This window comes from Hemicordylus capensis, chromosome 2 (assembly GCF_027244095.1).
Source record: "Hemicordylus capensis ecotype Gifberg chromosome 2, rHemCap1.1.pri, whole genome shotgun sequence".
Taxonomy (NCBI): domain Eukaryota; kingdom Metazoa; phylum Chordata; class Lepidosauria; order Squamata; family Cordylidae; genus Hemicordylus; species Hemicordylus capensis.
The window spans coordinates 245725609-245746932 of NC_069658.1; the positions used below are offsets into that span (position 1 = coordinate 245725609).

Here is a 21324-nt window from a genome sequence, read left to right on the forward strand (position 1 = left end):
GGTCCTGGCGCACCCAGGAGAACGGCGGCCGCGGAGTCGAGGCGGCGGGCCTGGCTGGGCCTGGCGGCGGCGGCACTCCTGGGCCCGGCCACGGCGATGGGCCCGGCAGCGGCGGCGGCAGCACTCTCCGGCCCGGCGGCCGCGGCACCCTCGGGCCCGGCAGCCGCGGCGGCGGCACCCTCGGGCCCGGCCGCAGCGCAGGCGGCGGTGGGCCCGGCCGCACTAGAGGCACAGATGCTCTGTGCCCGGGCCCACTAGTTATTTTTTAAAAGGCCACCACACTTGCTCAAATGGTCCCTGTGAGGCCCTAGGCCTTGCCAGGCCTCACAGAGACCATTTGAGCATGCATGGCGACCTCCAAAATGGCCACCGCACCAATCTTTGCAGGCCCGAACAGGCCCTCAAATCAGCCTGGGACGGGCTGTGGTGGTGAATTAAGAGGCCGGTGGAGGGAGGGTGAATCTTTGCAGCCCCCCCCCCCCCATGGCCTTTAGGAAGCCCCCCAAAGGGGCTACAGGTAAAAAAAATCAATTTTTAAAAATATAATATAAGTCACTGTGCACATTTAGTTTGGCACTATGTACAGAGAATTTATTTATTTATTTATTTATTTGCTAAATTTATATACCGCTTTTCATTAAAATAATCACAAGGCAGTTCACATTTTTAAAAAGTTAAAACAAGGCTATACAAATTACACAATTTAAATATGCTAAAATATAAAAACATCTAATTAAATTTTTTTAAAAAATACATACATAAAAATACCATTCAATATACAAGGAAGCAGCAATGGAGACAATCACATAAAAGCCTGAATAAAAAGCCAAGTCTTCACATGTTTTCTAAAAGCCATAATGGAGACCGAGGAGTGAATAGCCACTAGGAGAGCATTCCAGAGTCTGGGGGCAGCAAGAGAAGGCCCTGTCCCATGTGCACGACAGCCGAGCCTCCCTCATTGTTGGCACCCATAGCAGAGCCCCCTCAGATGACTTCGTCAAGCGGGCAGCAACCCTTGGGAGCAGGTGGTCCCTCAGGTATCCCAGGCCCAAACCGTTAAGGGCTTGTGTCAGTATTCACAATCAGGGCTTGTGAATACTGAGCTGAAGCTTATGAGCTAGGATTGTATTCATTTGCTCTTACTTTCCTACTTGTGATAAGTGAGTTAAATGTGATGTCTTAATAATATGACTAATAATGGTGAGTTTGTCTTTGAATCAGTGTGAAATCCTTAGTGTTAAGGCCCACTGGAAATTTCTTGCTCTCTTTTTCTCATTTTAACTGTCTTTCTTAAATACTAGAATATATTCAACATATTTTTATACCGCCCCAAACTTACATTTCTGGGCGGTTTACAACAAAATAAAAACCAAAGTAAAAAATTAATTAAAAACAAAAACAAGAAATTTAAAAACAAGAAATTTAAAACACAATTTAAAATTTTAAAACAATGTTCTAAAAACAATAAAGCAATCAAAACAATATCAGTTAAAAGCTTGGGTGAACAGATGCATCTTTAAAGACTTTTTAAAAGTTGCCAGAGATGGGGAGGCTCTTATTTCACTAGGGAGCGCATTCCAAAGCCTCGGGGAGCAATGGAGAAGGCCTGTCCCTGAGCAGCCACCAGATGAGTCGGTGGCAAATGCAGACGGACCTCTCCTGATGATCTCAATGTGTGGTGGGGTTCATGATGAAGAAGACGATCTCTTAAATACCCAGGGCCCAAGCTGTTTAGAGCTTTATAGGTTATAACCAACACCTTGAGGCTATTCACACGATGGGACGAAATCGGGCTAGCCTACGCTAGCCTGATTTTGTCCCATCATGTGAACCACCGGGCTTGGCTACGAGCCCGGTGGTTCCTGAGTGGGTAACCCGCTCAAGTAACCCACCCCTTAAACCGGGTTTGCGAAGTGAGCGCTCCGCAAACCTGGTTTTGTGGATTGTGAGTAGCTGCACTGCGGCTACTCATGAGGAGACCCCTGACCACCAGCCTCCTGGTTCGGGGGTCTCTCCACACTGGAGCTTCCGGGGGCTGCGTGGCCCTCAATCCTCCAAGCCCCTGCTGGCTCTACCACGGATCCGGCCATCCAGGGCTGCTGCCCTGCTCATCTGCTTTTTCCTGCAAACCGGTAAAAAGCAGGTCTCACTGATTGTGAGACCCGCCTCCTTGTATTTTGCCCAGAAACATATCGGCAGCCTGTGTAACTCCTTCTATACGGGAGTAATATGGTCTCTCCTAGATGACCCAGAGACCAGCCTGGCTGCTGCATTCTGGACCAACTGTAGTTTCCAGACTACGTACAAGGGCAGCCCCACTTAGAGCGCATTGCAGTAATCCAGTCTGGCGGTTACCAGCAGATGTACCAATGTTTTGAGGTCGTCTGTCTCAAGAAACGGATGCAGCTGGCATATCAGCCAAAGCTGATAGAAGGCACTTCTGGCCACTGCCTCAACCTGGGACACCAAGGAGAGACTTGGATCCAGTAGTACGCTTAGACTGCGTACCTGTTCCTTCTGGGGAAGTGTGACCCCATCCAGAACAGGCAGACAAAAATTGTCTCCCGAGTTCGGATCCCACACAATGAGTACCTCCTCCTTATCTGGATTCAGTCTCAGTTTGTTATCCCTCATCCAGCCCATTACCAACTCCAGACAGGCATTTAAGGAGGTTATGCCCTCTCCCGATTATGCTGACATGGAGAAATAGATTTGTGTGTCATCAGCATACTGATGATACCCTGCACCAAATCTCCTGATGATCTCTCCCAGCGGTTTCATGTAGATGTTAAACAACATCGGAGACAATACGGAGGGACACCATGCAAAAGTTCAGATTTTTAAGAACAACAGTCTCCAATTGACACCATCTGGAACCTGCCCAAGAGGTAGGAGTAGAACCACTGCAGAGCAGTGCCTCCTACCCCCAACCCCCTAAGACGCTCCAGAAGGATACTATGGTTAATAATATCGAAAGCCGCTGAGAGGTCCAAAAGGACCAACAGACTTCCCGTGTCAATTCCCGGTTGGAGATCATCCATCAGGCTGACTAAGGCAGTCTCCACCCCATAGCCAGCCCGGAAGCCAGTTTGAAATTAGTCTAGATAATCAGTTTACTTCAAGACTGTCTGGATCTGGGAGGCCACCACCCTCTCAATTACCTTGCCAAGCCACAGAAGGTTGGAGACAGGCATTTGGTCCCTCATTTTTTCAATAGCATATCATTCAATCACCGATCCATCCATGATACCCCCCCCCCCATTTGTGTCCCTCATTCTGGCTATGAAATGTTGGCAACTCTAACCGCAGAGGAAGCAACTGCCGAGCTCTGGTGCTGTTTGGCTGCTGAGAACCAACCCCACTGTTGGAGGACAGGGCTATCCCTGGCTGCTAGTCTGGGGGCTAGAGGCCACCTCCAGCCTCTGAGGCAGAATACCTCCGAATCCCAGTTGCAAGGGAGCAACAGCAGGAGAGAGGGCCTGCTCTCCTTTCTGGCCTGTGGGCTTCCCAAAGGCATCTGGTGGGGCCACTGTGGGGAACAGGATCCGGGGCTCAAGAGGCCTCCTTGTGCCTGGTGCAGTGGGGCTGTTCTCGCGTCCTGCCTGCAGTGGCACCTTTGGGGGCCTGGAGAGTTTGCCTAGGGAACTGGCACACAGGGAAAGGGATCAATACCCGCTCCCCGCCCATGCGGTGATCCCAGTCTGCCATTTTTAAGAACAAATCTGCCCCAAGGTGGATGCTGCTGCTGCTGGACTTCCAGGAGATCAGAGTGGATGGCGAAGCAGAGATGTAGGCATGTTCCTTTGGTGGTGTGTGTGTGGGGAGCGCCAGTAGACTGGCCCCACCTTGGGCTCGAGGGGGTCTGCTCACCACTGGGAAACGACGACATCTGCTGCTAGCCACATCGTCTGAGGGCCACAAATGCTGGCTTGGCCACTGGCCAAACCCATCACTTGTGGTCACCACCGGCGCCCCCCCCCTTCCCTTCACCCCCAGAAACACTCTCTGTATATCTGCCATTGCCTGGTATTTGGGCACACCATTTAGACTGGCAACGAATAGGCCATCAGTTGTCCTGCTTTGCTCTGGAGTGATCCAGGCTTCTCTCGAGGACAAGTTCAGATGCTGGGGGGGCTGTTGCTGTCTAGCTTCAACCACCGCCCTGGAGGCAGGGAACTGGGACCACAGCCTGCAGTCACGATTTATGGGCTTCCTTCCAGAGAATCCAGAACGGAGGGCGCACAGACAGATACCCAGAAGCACTCATAGGCTAGAGGTCTGAAAACCACCCACCCACTGGGGCGCCTGCTTTCTGTGGCTCAAAGGCAGGGCACCCCTGCAGAAGCTGGGCACCGAGTCAAATGTGGAAACATACTGGCCGGGGGACAAGAGGGAAACGACGCACTGCACCGAGGTCAGCCTGAAGAAACCCCGCATGAAGGGAGCTCTTTGGGAAGGACCCATGCTCCGAGCTCAAGCCAGAGGCTGGACCAAGGACAGGGGCAGGGAAGTCAAAAGCCAGAGGCTGGCCGGCTGGAGTGACTCCCGCTGGAACTGGCCTTGCTGCAAGGAAGAGACTTGGGGTGTCTGGCCACCTCTGTTGACAGCAGAGGGGGCTCGTGTCTTCTCATACTGCCCTGTAGGGTTGGTCGTCCAGGATGTCCTCTGCGCCTGGGAGGGTCCCCCTTCCCCCCAGTTCGACCCCGACGCCTTCTGGACAATCAAAGAGGCCCTTGCAGAATACACTCCCTGTTTCTCTCCATGACAGCTAGGCAGCCTTTCGCCTGGACCTTAGAAAGCTGCGAGCGGAAGAAGACAAACGCTTCCAGACCCAGCCCAGGGAGCACAGTCGCTCCCCGCAGAGAGGGCTGTGGGTCTCCTGCCGGTCTCCTCCGCTCGCCTCTGCCTTCTCCGATCAAAATCAAGGCATCTTTATTACGGTCCAAGACCAGGATAGGGTAGAACAGTCGAGTACGGTTCAGCATAAGAAGATAATGCAAATTATGGAACCGCTAGGATGGACTGCCTAGCATTTTGTTAGTATATTGGGAACAGTCAGGAGCAATCGACAGTAGCCTTGCCCTCAGTCGCCCAGAATAGAGCATGTGGGTGTCCCAGCAATTATTATTTATTATTTTATTATTTATTTTATTTAACATATTTTTATACTGCCCAAAACTTACATCTCTGGGCGGTTTGCAACAAGATAAAAACAAAAGTAAATCATATAGTTAAAAACAAAACCAAGAAATTTAAAACAATATTCTAAAAACAACATTAACACCATCAAAACAATATCAGCTTAAAGCCTGGGTGAACAGATGTGTCTTCAAAGACTTTTTAAAAGTTGTCAAGAGATGGGGAGGCTCTGATTTCACTAGGGAGCGCATTCCAAAGCCTCGGGGCAGTGACGGAGAAGGCCTGGCCCTGAGTGGCCACCAGACGAGCCGGTGGCAAATGCAGACAGACCTCTCCAGATGACTTCAATGGGTGGTGGGGTTCATGACAGAGAAGACGTTCTCTTAAATACCCAGGGCCCAAGCTGTTTCAGGCTTTATAGGTTCCTAGAGCTCCCTTTCCTAGAGATCATAATGCATCTCTCTCCAAGGGACAGTTCCCTTCCTCTTCCCCTTGGTGTTGAACCCCTCAGAAGGGATGGCGATTTGGGTGGGGGGTGACTGGAAGAGCCTCAGAGGATAACAGGTCCATTGCTATCAACAGGGGCGTAGCTAGGGGAGAGAGGGCCTGTGTTCATCCCTCTCTCTGGCGGGCCCCCCAGAGTGAGGGAGATAATGAAGAAAATAGGGAGGGATGGAGCTGGAGGGCCCTCAGGAGCTGGGGGCCCGTGTTCTTTGAACCCTTTCGCTCAATTATAGCTACGCCCCTGGCTATCAACACTGACCAATCGCTGGGGTGGGGGACAGTGTCCCCTCTAACAGGGACCCCCAGCTGTTCACTACAACTCCCAGCATCCCCAGCTGGAATGGCCTTTGGCTGGGGATTATGGGAGTTGTAGTCAACAACATCTGGGAATCCCAGTGAGAGGGGACACTGGTGGGGGCTGGAAGTGGGTGGCTTGCAGTGCCCTCTTTCTGCTGGGGGAGGGTGCTGATGTCCTCCAGCTCCATCATCAGGGATCCGAGGGGGGCGGAGGAAGAAGAAGAGGAAGGAAACGCCTTGATAACATGGGGAGGTTCATCAGTGGGGGTATAAGAGCAGAGAGGGGCCGCGTCCTCCCACGCTCCTTTGGAAAGCCGCCTTCAGTTCATTGATGCTAGCAGACAACCCTTCCAGGGCAGTGGCCATCTTCCTGCCATTCTCCTGGGTCAGGGCGAGGACCTCTTTGATGTCTTCACTTGCTCTGGCAGCTGTTCTGGCCACCTGACGCACAGAGGCCTGGAGGGTCTCGTCCGTCCTCCCCGTGGTCTTTTTCTTGGTCCTCCGTATTGGGGCACGGCGGGTGGCCAGAGGCAGCACTGCACGGGGCATCGTCGTTTGGGGAGCTGGAAGGGAAGAGGACAAGGCCATGCGATAGAATTAGCATCAGGACCAGTGATGCACGGAGATGCTACAGAAACCCCGAAGCATTTCGTAGTGACCATGACATTTTTGCAGGGAAAAGGAAGTTGGATCGAGATGGGTGACCTCCCTCTAGAGCTGGGTATGAGCTCTGGGCTTGCTGCTGCCTCCCACCTCTGTACCCAGCTCACAGACGATTGCTTTCATAGGGACATAGGAAGCTGCCATATACCGAGTCAGACCATTGGTCCATCTAGCTCAGTGTTGTCTTCACAGACTGGCAGCGGCTTCTCCAAGGTTGCAGGCAGGAATCTCTCTCAGCCCTATCTTGGAGAGGGAACTTGGAACCTTTTAAAACACGCTTCCCCAACCTGCGGCCCTCCAGATGTTGCTGAACTACAACTCCCAGCATCTGTAGCCACAATTTATTGTGGCTGGGTATGCTGGGAGTTGCAGTTCAACAACATCTGAAGGGCCACAGGTTGGGGAAGCCTGTTTTAAAGCTCTTCCCAGAGCGGCCCCATCCCCTAAGGGGAATATCTGACAGTGTTCACATGCCATCTCCCATCCAAATGCAAACCAGGGTGGACCCTGCTTAGCCAGGGGGCAGTTCATGCTTGCCCACAAGACCAGGTAATTTCAAGGCTTCTGGCCAAATAGCCGCTCCTAAGGACAGCACTGCCAATCAGAAGCCAGCCTGAAGAGCCAGCGTGGTATAGTGGTTAGAGTGCTGGACTAGGACCGGGGAGACCCAAGTTCAAATCCCCATTCAGCCATGAGACTTGCTGGGTGACTCTGGGACAGTCACTTCTCTCTCAGCCTATCCTACTTCACAGGGTTGTTGTGAAAGAGAAACTCAACTATGCAGTAAACCGCTCTGGGCTCCTTGGAGGAAGAGCGGGATATAAATGTAATAATAATAATAATAATAATAATAATAATAAAAAAAAAAAGAGGATCGTGAGGATAGCCCCACAGAGTGATGCAACCGGGCAGAGCCCCACATGACGGGAAACATGATGGATGTCGACACAGTTACGTACCGGCATTGTTGACCCGGCTCTGCAGATTCGCTGGCGGCGGCTGAGAAGTCGATGTCGAGGGTTGTGCCAATTCTGCCCGGGGAAGAAGGAAGCGGAAAGTATTTTAGCATGGCGGCCTGCCTGTTCGCAAGCGGCGGAAAAGGGGAGCGCCTACTGCAGCCTGGCCGGGCATCCGTGTGCAGAGGAACTGCCATTCTCCAGACTGAGGGGGAGGTCAGTCCCGATTAGGCGACTGTCTGGGAAACGGAGGCAAAAGGCACATGGGCTGGGGGCCATGGGAGTTGTCGTTCAGCGACAGCTGGAAGAGGAGAGGTGGGAAGTTTTTCACCCCTGGCTTTGAGCTTGCATCTCCTCCGGAGTGGAGTGGAGGAGTGGGTGTGTTCAAGATTTACCCCGAAGTCCCTGCGAGCGATTGGGGAGAACATCACACACGATTCGGGGTTTTCACTGCGCCTTAAAGCATACCCCGATTTATATCCAGGATTAAAAAAAAATCCACTTTTTGCATCCGGTTTTTTGGGCAGCTTCGAACTCGCAGTAAACTCGTGGTGAAGCCTGCTGTCTGGGAAGGCTTCTGGGAACCAGTGTTCCTTGTAACAGGGAATCCCAGAGGTGGCTGACTACAACTCCCAGCATCCCCAGCTGCAAAAGGGACCCTTACCCTGGGGGATCATGGGAGTTGTAGTTAACAACCTCTGGGAAATCCCTGGTTCAGGGAACACTGTTGATAACCCAGCCAGCTGGGCACACTCCATGCTGTTTTGCATGCTTCAGTGGATGAGGCTTGTAGGGACCAGAAAGAGAGCCGTGCCGAGGAGGCAGCGGTGGTGCCAGCAAGGGGGGCATGGCATTGATGGAGGACCTCCTCTCACTCGTGCTGGCCCCCATCCATCAGTGGGGCCAGCAAAGAGGGGGGCAGTCCATTGCATGTGCCTTGAGCAACTTGTCCAGTAGTCACGTCCAGCTCAAGATCTGGAGCATAAATCAGGGAGAACTGGACCTGTGGGAGCAAGCATGAGCTTTCCCCTTTGCTAAGCAGGGTCCACCCTGGGTTGCATTTGAATGGGAAACTCCATGTGTGAGCACTGCAAGATATTCCCGAGGGGATGCAGCCACTTTGGGAAGAGCATCTGCATGCTTGTTTGCTGAAGGTCCCAAGTTCCTTCCTTGGCAGCATCTCCAAGATAGGGCTGAGAGAGACTCCTGCCTGCAACCTTGGAGAAACCGCTGCCAGTCTGGGTAGTCAGTCCTGAGCAAGATGGAGCAAGGGTCTGACACGGTGGAAGGCAGCTTCCGCTGTTCCTATGACTGTCTGTGTCAGAAAACAAATATGGCTTGCTAAAGCACAGAGGTGGGCACACAGACATAAAGCGTAGTCGGAAGCTGAAGCAGCCCCAGTGAGACCTTTTGCTCTCGAGGACCCCGACTCACCGTTTGCTCTTGAGGGAAGATCCATGCTGATGGTGACCCGGGCAGGGGTGAACAGCTCCTGTGGTCCAGGCTGTGCTATCAGGGAGTGTTGGGGTTCTAGGCTGGGAGCGACAGCCGGTTTGGGTTGCACACTCGGATCCCCCTTGAGAATCTCGTGCAGCTGTTTATAATACTTACAGGTTTTCCCAGAGTCTGAGTTCTTATACTGCTGCCTCAAGCACTTGGTCTTTGACCGGCACTGCTCAGCATTGCGTTGATGGCCCCGTTCGGCCATTTTATTGGCAATGTACTTGAAGACCTCTATATTGGAATAGCAGCTGCGGAGTTGATCCTGGATGACCTCCTTTCCCCAGATATCCAGAAGATCCAAGGTCTCCTTAGCTCTCCAGGCCTGGCCCCGGAAAGGCTTTTGATTCTTTCTTGACATTTCCAGCACTAAGAGGGTGTGTGTGGGAATATAGATGTGGTAAGGTGCAAGAGCAATGCTGTGGGGAAAGCAAAAGAGAAGAAATATTTAAAAAGCAGAGGGTGCTTTAGGAGCCAAAGGTTGTCCTAAGAATATAGCAACAACTCTGCTGGATCAGGCTCAAGGCCAATTTAGCCCAGCCTCCTACCAGGTGCCTCTGAGAAGCCCACAGGCAAGAGGGGAGGGCATGCCTTCTCTCTTGCTGTTGCTCCCCTGCAATGAGTATTCAGAGGCATCTTGCCTCTGAGGCTGGAGGTGGCCCACAGCCACCAGACTAGTAGCCCTTGATAGACCTGTCCTCCGTGAATTGGTCTAAGCCACTCTTAAAGCCATCCAAGCTAGTGGTCCTCACCACATCAAGTGGCACAGAATTCCACAGGTTAATTCTGCAGTGCATGAAAAGGTCCTTCCTTTTGTCGGTCCTAAATTTCCCAACCTTCCATTTCATGGCATGATCCCTGGTTCTAGTGTTGTGAGAGAGGGAGAACAGTGTCTCTATCCACTCTCTTCACATCTTACGGTAAATGACTCAACTGCTAATATTGCCAGACCTGCCCAGCTTTTTCTAAGACTCTCCGCTTCTGGGATTTCATGCACATTTCCTGGAATTACTGCAATGTCACTTCTCCTCCCTTTTTAGCAGTCTTAAAAACATTTACCCAGAGGCAGAGGGGTGGGGGTGTCAATCATGTTTTCCTTGGAATTGCCCTGAGTAGAGAGATTGCTCTGATCTCACTTTGGGAGCACACCGCTCCTGCAAGGTAGGCTGCCACCCACTGAAGGCTGTTGCTGGTGTCCATCTTAGGTTTCTCTTTTAGACTGTGAGCCCTTTGGGGACAGGGAGCCATTTTAATCATTTATTTATATTGATGCAAACCACTTTGGGAACTTTTGTTGAGAAGCGGGGTATCAATATTTGTCGTATTCCTATTTACTGACACTGTACAGCTACAGTCCGCAGAACCCAGCTGATTCTAAGAATTGCAACTTTGCAATGACCTTGGAAAGCCTCTCCCAAATAGTTCCACAAGGACCCTTTCCAAAACCAGACTGAAGATACTGCTGAATATACGGAATTTATCAAGAATAGAAAGCGTTGCACACAGAAGAAGAAACTGGGAGACAATAGGGGGGAAGGGGGAGCAAAGCAGGTCTTGACTAATTTTCTCTGGATCTAGGAGCCAGCCCAAATTACCAGACTTAGTGATGGACATTGCAGAGGGGGAGAGGAGGTTGGCTTCCCTTTATGCCCTTTTCAAGCACCGGAACAGGATTCCTGGTGCCTGGGATTTGTCAAACCTTGCTCTAGAATTGTTCCAGTCGGACTGAAGTCACTTCTAATTATAGGAAATGTATTAAGAAGAATAAGAGCTGCACATTTAAATGTTTTTGTTGTTGTTTTAATTTTGGCCTCAGCCCCCACAGGCCAAGTCACGGTTGGTTTCAGCCCACTGGGGCATTTGAATTGCGCACCCCTGGAGTAAGACACTCATATCCTTAACTGTGCCCCCATTCACACGTTTGCATATTAGGGGAAGGTATAAAATTTCACTCACTCACTCACTCACTGAAATGGATCCATCTCAATTAATTAAAGCTCTGAGCCTATTTTTGTTTGGTTCCATACCTAGTCAAGGCCTTGCAGTTCTCCTGGACGGTTCTGATTTCCTCCAGGAAAGCCTCTCAGATCTCCCAGGAAGTTTGACTGCCCAACTTCTTCTCCGACTTCTATATCCCCAGAGCTGCCACTTCCCCAGTCGTGAGCTAGCCAGGATGTGAGAGCATCACTTTCGTTTCCTCTGGTTCCCTGAGCTGCTATTTTGCTGCCTCTTACGTAATCAGCTACAAGTTTCCATGGCTGAGATGGACCCATTTGTAAAGACACGTTTTCCCCCCATTTCACAATTCAATACAAACACAAAATTCAGGATCTTCACAGTTCCTCCACAACAGAACTCTTCTTTCCCACCATCTGCCTCTTCCAACCTCCTCTGCCATATTCTCCTGCCAATAATTCCCAAATTGGGGTGTTTCTCCTTCTCCTGCCAATAATTCCCAAATTCTCCTGCCAATAATTCCCAAATTTCTCCTTCTCCTGCCAATAATTACCAAATTGGGGTGTTTCTCCTTCTCCTCCCCCCCCCCCGCCGCCGCCGCCACCGCCACCGCCACAGTCCCCAGGTTATTACAAGCTGGATTTCCCAGGTATTTAAATCGGGGCGCCGCAGCCAATGGGAGCGCGTGGAGCCTACCACCAGCGCTGCGCGCGGGGGGGGGGGAGAGGAAAGGGAGAGCGGGACAGAATCTACCAATCGGAGCGAGGGATGGGTAGGAGCCGGGAGGGTCCGTTGAGGTGGGAGCGCGCGGTGGGGTGAGGTGAGTAGGATGTACCATCGTGACTGCACGGATAAATTAAATGGTGTTTTAAAACTGTGCGGGGTGCTGTTGCTTTTTAAATGGACTGCATGGGCGTTCAAATGAAGAGAACGGAAACAGTTGTAAAACTTAGCCCAAGAAAGCATTGCATTAGCACAAGTTATGATGATGAGGAGATTCCACCAAAGCCTAGCCCACCCATTTCCCTTCTTCTCACAAATACGCACATGCACACTTTTTTTAAAGCAAGGCTTTTCTCTCACAGTATATACATTTCTGGGATATACATCCTTAGGTTGCAAGCCAATGCACACAACAGTTACCTGGGAGTAAGCCCCCCAGGGGTTCATTAAGGCTTCGACTTGGAAATGGTATGGAAGGGTTGCAAGCAGGGCTGCTATGAAGAACAGAACTCAATTTTAACGATTTAAATCACTAGTCCAGAAGATTCTATTGAATCACCATTTTCTAGTAAAAATTAAATTCTTGTTGTCTAATATAACCTTAGTATGTATTCAGAGATGTGATACATAACCAGAGATCATAATGCTGTTTCATTTGGGCAACCAGGCCTTGCATTCCTTTGTTGCACGGTTTGCATTTTTTGCACACATGCCTGGCTTACCCCCATGTACAGAAACTTCATTAAAATATTCCCAAGAGAGGTTGCTTTTAAGTGTGCAGCCAGGATAGGTGTTTCCCTTCTAAAATACTCTTGGAAAAGGTTTCCTCCATGTTCCTGTTGCTTGCCCAGATCTATTCCAACCTCCCCAAATCCTCTAGTCATCCCTTGGCCATCTTTATCCTGAATCAGACACTATTCTGGGGAAGTGTACACATGTTGCCGTGAATTACTGTACCTGGGTTCATTTTAAAATTCAAATACAGGTGCTTCAAATGCACGGTACAGATAGGAAGTATAATGCTGTACCTGTGTAACAGATTAGCATAGGAAGCTGCCATATACTGAATCAGACCCTTGGTCCATCTAGCTCAGTATTGTCTTCACAGACTGGCAGCGGCTTCTCCAAAGATGCAGGCAGGAATCTCTCTCAGCCCTATCTTGGAGATGCTGTCAGGGAGGGAACTTGGAACCTTCTGCTCTTCTCAGAGCAGCTCCATCCCCTGAGGGGAATATCTTACAGTGCTCACACTTCTAGTCTCCCATTCATATGCAACCAGGGCAGACCCTGCTTAGCTACGGGGACAAGTCATGCTTGCTACCACAAGACCAGCTCCATTTAGCTATCATAGCTAAGAGTAACTGACAGACAAATCCACAGATGACAGATGGTATAATAATCCCCTTTAAAAGCCACCTAAATCAGTGGCCTCCACCACATCTTGGAGCTTGCAACTTGTGAATATTAATGCAGAGCAACTCCAGGCAGGGCGGGGAAAGACCCCTTGTTTAAAACCCTGGAGAGCTGCTGCCAGAGTAGACAAGATTGGGCTTCCTTCAGTTAGGAACATAGGAAGCTGCCATATACTGAGTCAGACCATTGGTCTATCTAGCTCAGTATTGCCTTCACAGACTGGCAGCGGCTTCTCCAAGGTTGCAGGCAGGAATCTCTCTCAGGCCTGTCTTGGAGATGCTGCCAGGGAGGGAACTTGGAACCTAGATGCTCTTCCCAGAGGGGGTCCATCCACACATTGTACCTATGTGTACACTAATTGTACAATTGTTGAACATAATGTATGAATGGACCCACAAGTTCACAGAATATAATTAAGAGGTATGATTAACACTCATGATGATGATATCTTTGACCTATGTTCTTTACAAATAAAAAATAAGTAAATAAAATAAAAAATAAAATCTAATTTAAATTTTAAAAATTTGGATTAAAAAATATAATCTGGCATGAGGCTTCTTGAACAGGCCTCCTCAGCTCATTTGGGTCTGCTGTTCCCTGAAGGGAAAGACCTTATTTTTCGAACTTGTAGTGCCAGGACTTCTTACGGTGGATTTATAATACATAATTTGATTGTGTGTATGTGTGTATAAAATGATCAATCACAACACAATTTTCTCTCACATCAAATTATAATCAGCCTCAGCTGGATGGCACAGCAATTAATGTCACACACAGTTAATTTTTTTAAATTAACTTATTTGTTACATTTCTATACTGCCCCAAACTTGCATCTCTGGACGTTTGGTGAGGGGGGCACCCCTGGGCAGATGTTGGCCTACAACTCCCATAATCCCTGGCTATTGGCCACTCTGGCTGGGGATTCTGGGAGTTGCAGTCCAAAAATAGCTCGGGGGGGGGCTAAGTTGAGCAGGCCTGCCCTAGGCACTCCACATAGGGAATAATAGGCTGGGCCGAGTCCCCATTATCCCCTATGTAGAACCTTCTGGAGCCCGTTCGAATTCAAAGCCGTTGGAGCCCGTTGGAAGGTTCTAGAAGAGGCCATTTTAGGTCCTGCCCTCCATTTTATTTGGCTTGATTTAATTCCTCAGCTGAGCTCATGCTCTCCTGATTGGCCCGGTGAGTCTGGCTCAGGAGTGGTGCCAGTCCTGGAAAACTGGCCCGCGATTGGCTGGGGGGAGGGCCAAAGTGGGGGCTCCCCAAGGAGGGAGTTTCAGCTCCTTATTTCAAGCCTGGCCTCTGGCCGAGCAACATCCCTCTGGCTGCAGGCCTTCTGGGCCTCCTTCTGGGTGGTGGTGAGAGTCTGCCACAAGGACAGTGGGAGAAAAACCAGCGGTTTTGCCGCATAAGTCTCCCCAAGGTGGATCCCTGCCCCAAGGAGCAAGGGGGATCAAGGGGTCCCCACAGTCTGCCCCAGGTCCTCCTCGGTGGGACAGGCCTGGCAAGCCGCCTCTGTGGGGTCACGGAGTGGTTTTTACCCCCTCGAATGGACAGGAGAAACCAAGCTCTTTTTACTTGAACAGTCCATGGCTGAGTCTGGATAGAGTTAAACCCCCATCCTTAAACGCCCCTCCTGTGCTGTGTGCGCAGCCAGCGGGACTCCCTGCCACAGGGCTAGCTAGCGACCGAGGTGTTTGGGCCAGGCCATCGAAACCCTTCCCCAAAGACGTAATTGCAAACTCAGAGAGGCGGTTCGAGGAAATGCGAGTTGGGGTGGGGCACCTTTCCGAAAGCCCGTCCTGCCGAAGCTTCTTGGCTTTGCGGGCTCTCGCGGGAACACGATCCGCAGTTCCGCATGACTGCAGGCTGCGGCAGCACGGGGCGGGCTGGAATTCCCTGGGAAGGAAGGGCATCTCTGGCCTGGAGGGGGGGAACAAGATAGCCGGTGGGGGGGCCCTTCCCTGCCACCTCTGCTGTTCCATGCGCCCCTGGGGAGAGGGATCCGCTCCCCCACCCACTGCTCCTCCACTGGGGCATCCTTCCCCACCCCTCCTCTCCCCTCCCCTTGCTCTCCCGTAACTGTCTGTGTGTGCTCACGGTATGTTTGTGCTCTTCTCTCTCTCTCTTTTTTAAATTTTCTTTTAAATTTCTCTGTGAATCGAGTTTGGAGGAAGAACTGAATTGTATGTGTGGCGGAAGAGCAGGACAGCCCACGGCCTCACGAGTTTCCATGTGCCTCCGAGGCCCCCATTCTCTGCCTTTTGGGGGCTCCAGCTTTGAGAAAGGTCAGTGATGAAAAATAGATATTTCCCCCCCTTGTTTTAAAACCAGATCTCCCCTCCACACACACTCAAGTGGAGAGTTCTGAAGGAGAGCTGGTCTGGTGGTAGCAGGCGGGCATGGTCCCCTTTGCTAAGCAGGATCTGCCCTGGTTTGCATTGGAATGGGGGACTACAAGTGTGAGCACTGTCAGAGATGCCCCTGAGGGGATGAGGAATCTGCCATAAAAAGCCATCTCTCTTTTGGAGGTCATCGAGGAAGGGACTCCTTGCCACTTGCTGCAGTAAGGCGGGTGGTGCCTTGATTCCAGAAGGACCTCTTGGGACTGGGTGGAAATATAGGGATATTGTTTGGCTCTGCTAGTGTTAATGCTTCTGATGAACGGCTGTGTATTGCCCTGTGCTGAATTTTTTTTTTTTTTAATATAGAAGAGTTTGACATTTGGGGTGCACTGTTAAGGCGAGCAGGAAACACGAAACCGGATGACCCACCCATGGTTCTGACTTGCAGGAGCCCCCACACCCACCTTTGGGCAGAGTTCGCCTGCCCCCAGAGCGGGCACGGGGGGGGCACCCTCGCCTTTGGAGCCTCCATCACCCCCACCTTTGGATGATCGGGGCCTTCTTTTGGTAAGCGTCTGGGAAGCTCGTGGGGGGCTGAGGTGGGTCAGCCCTTGTGTCAGGGGCGCGAGGCCCCCATTCTCTGCCTTTTTGGGGCTCCAGCTTTGAGAAAGGTCAGTGATGAAAAATAGATATTTCCCCCCCTTGTTTTAAAACCAGTGGAGAGTTCTGAAGGAGAGCTGGTCTGGTGGTAGCAGGCAGGCATGGTCCCCTTTGCTAAGCAGGATCTGCCCTGGTTTGCATTGGAATGGGGGATTACAAGTGTGAGCACTGTCAGAGATGCCCCTGAGGGGATGAGGAATCCACTCTGGGAAGAGCATCTGCCTGCTTGCATGCAGAAGCTTCCAAGTTCCTGCCCTGGCGTCACCGCAGGGGTCCACAAATCTAGGCTTGGCTCACTTGCCGGCCTTCGCCTGTGGTCGCCCCCCTCCCCCCCGTCCCCTCTCTTCCCTCATCTCCCTTTCTGGGATGCAGGCAGAGGGCTTAGGCGAGAAGCCCGCCTTCTGCGCCGGGAGAGGGCAAGAAACAGAGGGAGCCCTCTCTGACTCCTCCGAAAGGATTCCCGCGATCTCGTACCGTCTCAGCAATGACGGAGGAAGGGAGACCTTGGGAGCGGAGATTTGTGTAGTGCTGGTGGGGAGAGGCTGGATGATAAAGATTGCCAGTCTTGAAAAGGATGCCCTTTCACATGTGCAAGTCTGTCTTTGAAGGCAATGCCTGTGGGGATCATTGGAAAACAATGTACTCCCCCCTCCCACCCACCCTCCCACCCACTTTAATCTCCAGGATTAACACACTGGTAGGATGATTTCAGTGGACGGAGGTGGCTGTAATTGGGTGACACTCATAGGAGGAATTGGAGAGGCAGAAGCGAGGAGAGGAGAGCATGACGTGTCCCCTTAGCAAAGCAGAGTCCGCCCTGGTTGCATATGAATGGGAGACTAGAAGTGTGAGCACTGGAAGAGATTCCCCTCCAGGGATGAAGCCGCTCTGGGAAGAGCATCTAGGTCCCAAGTTCCCTCCCTGGCAGCATCTCCAAGGTAAGGCTGAGAGAGATTCCTGCCTGCAACCTTGGAGAGGCCGCTGCCAGTCTGTGTTGACGATACTGAGCTATATTGACCAATGGTCTGACTCAGTAGATGGCAGCTGCATGTGTTTCTAGCTACGGCGGCTGCCGGCCGGCCCACAAGGGTGTGATGCCCAGCACTCAAGCGAGGTGCCTTCTCTTCCTCTGTCTCCCTCCAGGGTCCTTGACCCCCGCCTTCTCCATCGGGGCAGGCTCCAAGGTGGAGGCCCGCCAGCGTCTGCAGGCCCTGCGGCAGCACACGCAGGAGAAGTAGCGCGGCTGGACCCGCACGCGCTCCTGGCAACCTAGTGAGAGGCCTCGCCTGGGCCTCTGAGCCCAAGCGGGGCTTATCCCAACGCGGGTCCTCCTCGGCGGGACAGGCCTGGCAAGCCGCCTCTGTGGCATCCCCCGGACTTGGGGTCACGGAGTGGTTTTTACCCCCTCGAATGGACAGGAGAAACCAAGCTCTTTTTACTTGAACAGTCAATGAGCAGGACTCTGTTCAGGGCCGGCTCTAGGGGATCTGGCGCCCTGATGCAACACACTGTTGAGCGCCCTTAGTTATTGTGAAAAATAAAAATTCGAAATACAATTAGTGTGTATTCACAATTTAATACACAAAGATTTTATGTAATTATGTACATAACATTGTATATTATTATTATTATTATTATTATTATTATTATTATTATTATTATTATTTTAGTATTATTTTGCATTTATATCCCGCACTTCCTCCAAGGAGCCCAGAGTGGTGTACTACATACTTAGGTTTCTCCTCACAACAACCCTGTGCAGTAGGTTAGGCTGAGAGAGAAGTGACTAGCCCAGAGTCACCCAGCAAGTATCATGGCTGAATGGGGATTTGAACTCGGGTCTCCCTGGTCCTAGTGGGTTTCAGGCAGATTGGGTGGAAGATACTGCATGGGACGGAAGTCTTAGGAAGAAGGCTGAAGATGGAGTCAGAGCTGAAGGAGGAAGGGCAGGCAAAGAGCTAAGGTGCCTGTTCCCTTTCAGGAAGTCAGTTTACCAGGGAAGAGAGTCATTGCTGGCTAGATACTGATGACCTGGGGAATGGCTACCCAGTTTTAATAGTTAATTTGTTTAATTGTTTATCATGTTGTGAACCGCCCTGAGCCATTTTGGAAGGGCGGTATATAAATCTAATAAATAAATAAAATAAAATAAAGAGAGACCAGATTGAGGACTGCAAGAATTCAAGCAAGCCATCAGGGAACAGCAGCCAAGCCTGTTTGAAAAATTCAAGGCTGAAGAATCCATCCCAGCTGTCAGAAGGCAGGTCTGGCTTAGAACCGTCCAAGGCCTGTGGCATTTCAAGGGATAGCACACCTTTGTCATCAGCTTCTGTGATTGCCACTTGAAAGGACAATTAGGGGGAACTAATGGAAATGTCAGTTACAGATTCAAACTGATACAATAGGAGGAGAGCTGGTCTTGTGCTGGCAAGCATGACTTGTCTCCTTAGCTAAGAGAGCTCCGCCCCTGGTTGCATATGAATGGGACACTTGATGTGTGAGCACTGTGAGATATTCCCCTCAGGGGATGAAGCTGCTCTGGGAAAAGCAGAAGGTTTCAAGTTCCCTCCCTGGCTTCTCCAAAGTTAGGACAAGATTTTATTTTTTTTAATAGGACAAGATTTTTTTATTGAACCAACAAACTACCAAAGCATACAGTACGTTGCCAAAGCACAATTATATACAAAGTGGTTGTTTGTACATCATATATCTACAAAGATTTACACACAAGGATTTGGAAACACACAAGATATGAAGTATATGCAAGTAGTACTGTAACTCCGGGGTGGGGGATTACAAGGCACATCAGATAATCGGGGTGGGGGTGGGGGTGGTGTTACATCCGACGTCCATTTCCACAATTTGTCCCATTGCTGTTTAGAAGAGATACACTTGTCTCTTTGCACATAACCGTACAAACTTTTCCAGAAGAGATTTACTGTCTTATCTGCGTGAACCTCTTGGTCGCGTCTTCCCTCCCTATTCCTCTGCACGAGCATTGCATAAATGACATACAGGTTTACTAACCTGATTACAAGAAGGGGAACATTCCAGTTCCCTAGTATGAGGGCACCCGTTCTGTCCCGTTTCCTTGAAGGTTTCTTTCTGGGACCTCAAAAGTAGGTTCTATCGCTCAAACCCGAGGTTAGTTCTTCCCAAGTCTGTTTTTCCAAATCAGGCCACTCGAACAGCTTGCTTACTCCCTGACACACTCTTTTGGCTACCACACACTCTTTTAAGAAATGTGAGTGGGTTTCCTTGAATGTTTTGCCTAGCTCACTAGCTTTCTGTTTGCAGGTGATTTTAGGGCACTCTTGCTGGTCCTCTGGGAGCCATGGCTTAGCCGCATTAAGTCGTAGTACTTGATGGTATAAGCGCCACCTTGTTTCCCATAAATGGAAAGGGACTTTTTTCTCTTTAAAGAGAGCGATAGGGTGATCGGGTTGCAACAAGTACTGTGAAGTGCGGTGTTTGTAGCGTTTACGTTCTAAATCAGGTTTTAAGAAACCCACTTCTAGAATCTCTCCATAAATTGTTTTCCTTAGCTGCTTAATTGAGGAGGATCCTTTAAATAGATCCGGTTCAACCTTCCATTTTTTAAGTGTGAATAACAAATCTCTCAAGTAGTCTGGGTGTTCTCTTTTTAATACTTGTGTGATATTGCCATTGAAAGATCCTTTCCCCCACCATGCTATGCCCCATGCTGACTTGCGCCAACGCAGAGCGAAAAGCGAGACCCAGGTTTTTTGCAGGAGGTTGGACATATCATGGACATTCACGAAAATCCAGTTTCCAAAATTGTAGGACATGAATTCAGTTACAAAATAGGGTTGCAGGGCAGGTAGGGCTAGGCCTCCCCGCTCAACCTCCTTAAATGCTACCGCACTGGCCAAAGGGAAGGACGCTGTGTGCCATACTAGACGGAAGATCTGGCTTTCAACTCTACGAAGGTGATCGAGCGGGGGAGGATAGACTACCGCCAGGTTATGCACCAGGGGTATCAGGTAAGTCCGGATGTAAACCGCTTTCTGGTACATGGCAAGGCTCCATTTTTTCCACATGGTGATTTTAAGCATTACTTTTTCTTCCCAATCTGTCCAATTTCCCCCCCAGGGTTTTTCCTTAATCCCATATTCAATCCCCAAAATGTTTACTCTATCTACCCACTTCAGTTTGGACTCTGGGGCCCCTTCGCTTTTACATTCAGAGATGGGTAGGCACGAGAGTTGCTGGCGTCCGGGGTCCATTTTAACAAATACGCTTTTGTCAGCATTTAATTCTGAGCCCGAGATCTTGCCATATTCCCAGAAGAGGTTTAGTATTACAGGGATTTCATTTTCATTCGATAACAGTAATGTAACATCATCGGCATGAGCTACAAATTTTACCTTAAATTTTACCTTAATTTTACCTGGTTCGGCTATCCCATCACTCTCCCTCCTCCCCCCCCGGGACGGTCTCGCAGGGCGGGGGGGATAGAGACCGATAGTCCTTGCAGATGGGGTTCTCTCTGAATCCTGATCAGGATCGGATCCAAGGCCAAAACATAAAGTAATGGGCTCAGTGGGCATCCTTGGCCGACACCTGAATGCAAAGTGATCGGGTCGCCCCGCCATCCATTAATCTGTGGTGTCACCTTTGCATTCGTATAGAGCAGCTGTATCCAAGTAACGAAAAGGGGTGGTATACCTTTAGCTTTCAACAATGTCCACAGATAATTGTGGTTCACTTTGTCAAAGGCCTTAACTTGATCCAATAAGAGGAGGTGACCTTTCCAACTTTCATTCTGTATAGAGTAAAAAAGTTCTCTTAGCAGACACGATGAGTCTGTCATCTTTCTTCCCGAGATAGCGCTTGTCTGCAAGCTGCGAGAGGGCTGAGAGAGATTCCTGCCTGCAACCTTGGAGAAGCTGCTGCCAGTCTATGAAGACAATACTGAGCTAGATAGACCAATGGTCTGACTCAGTATATGGCAGCTTCCTATCTTCCTATGCTCCTACACGCAAATAATGCGCCATGCACAGTGTGGCACACAAAAACATCATATCTCACCTCCAGCCCCTCACCTCTGGCTCTGACTTTACAAGAAGTAAGGTCTCCAGGATAGCTGAGAAGAGATAAGTATCTGCCTCTCAAGCTATATTATTTATGGCATATAGAAGAACAGGTTC

The 21324-nt window shown here is 50.3% G+C and overlaps 1 protein-coding gene and 1 long non-coding RNA gene across 4 annotated transcripts; one reads left to right on the plus strand and one right to left on the minus strand.

Moving 5' to 3' along the window:
- Positions 1–5112: 5112 nt before the first annotated feature.
- Positions 5113–11591, minus strand: LOC128342697 (uncharacterized). Its single transcript, XM_053290437.1, has 4 exons — positions 11569–11591; positions 8994–9478; positions 7563–7634; positions 5113–6503 (listed from the first exon to the last, which is right to left on the minus strand). The coding sequence occupies exons 2-4, from the start codon at positions 9418–9420 to the stop codon at positions 6199–6201; spliced, it is 804 nt and encodes a 267-aa protein (XP_053146412.1). The 5' UTR covers positions 9421–9478; positions 11569–11591; the 3' UTR covers positions 5113–6198.
- Positions 11592–11780: 189 nt separating this feature from the next.
- Positions 11781–17805, plus strand: LOC128342713 (uncharacterized). Of its 3 annotated transcripts, none has more exons than XR_008315119.1 (3): positions 11781–11835; positions 15315–15436; positions 15860–17805. It is a non-coding gene; the product is annotated as an uncharacterized LOC128342713 (long non-coding RNA). The 3 variants fall into 3 exon arrangements; XR_008315117.1 differs by lacking the exon at positions 11781–11835 and having other exon boundaries at positions 14337–15436; positions 15860–16060; positions 17297–17805; XR_008315118.1 differs by lacking the exon at positions 11781–11835 and adding an exon at positions 14337–14571.
- The last annotated feature ends 3519 nt before the right edge of the window (positions 17806–21324 follow it).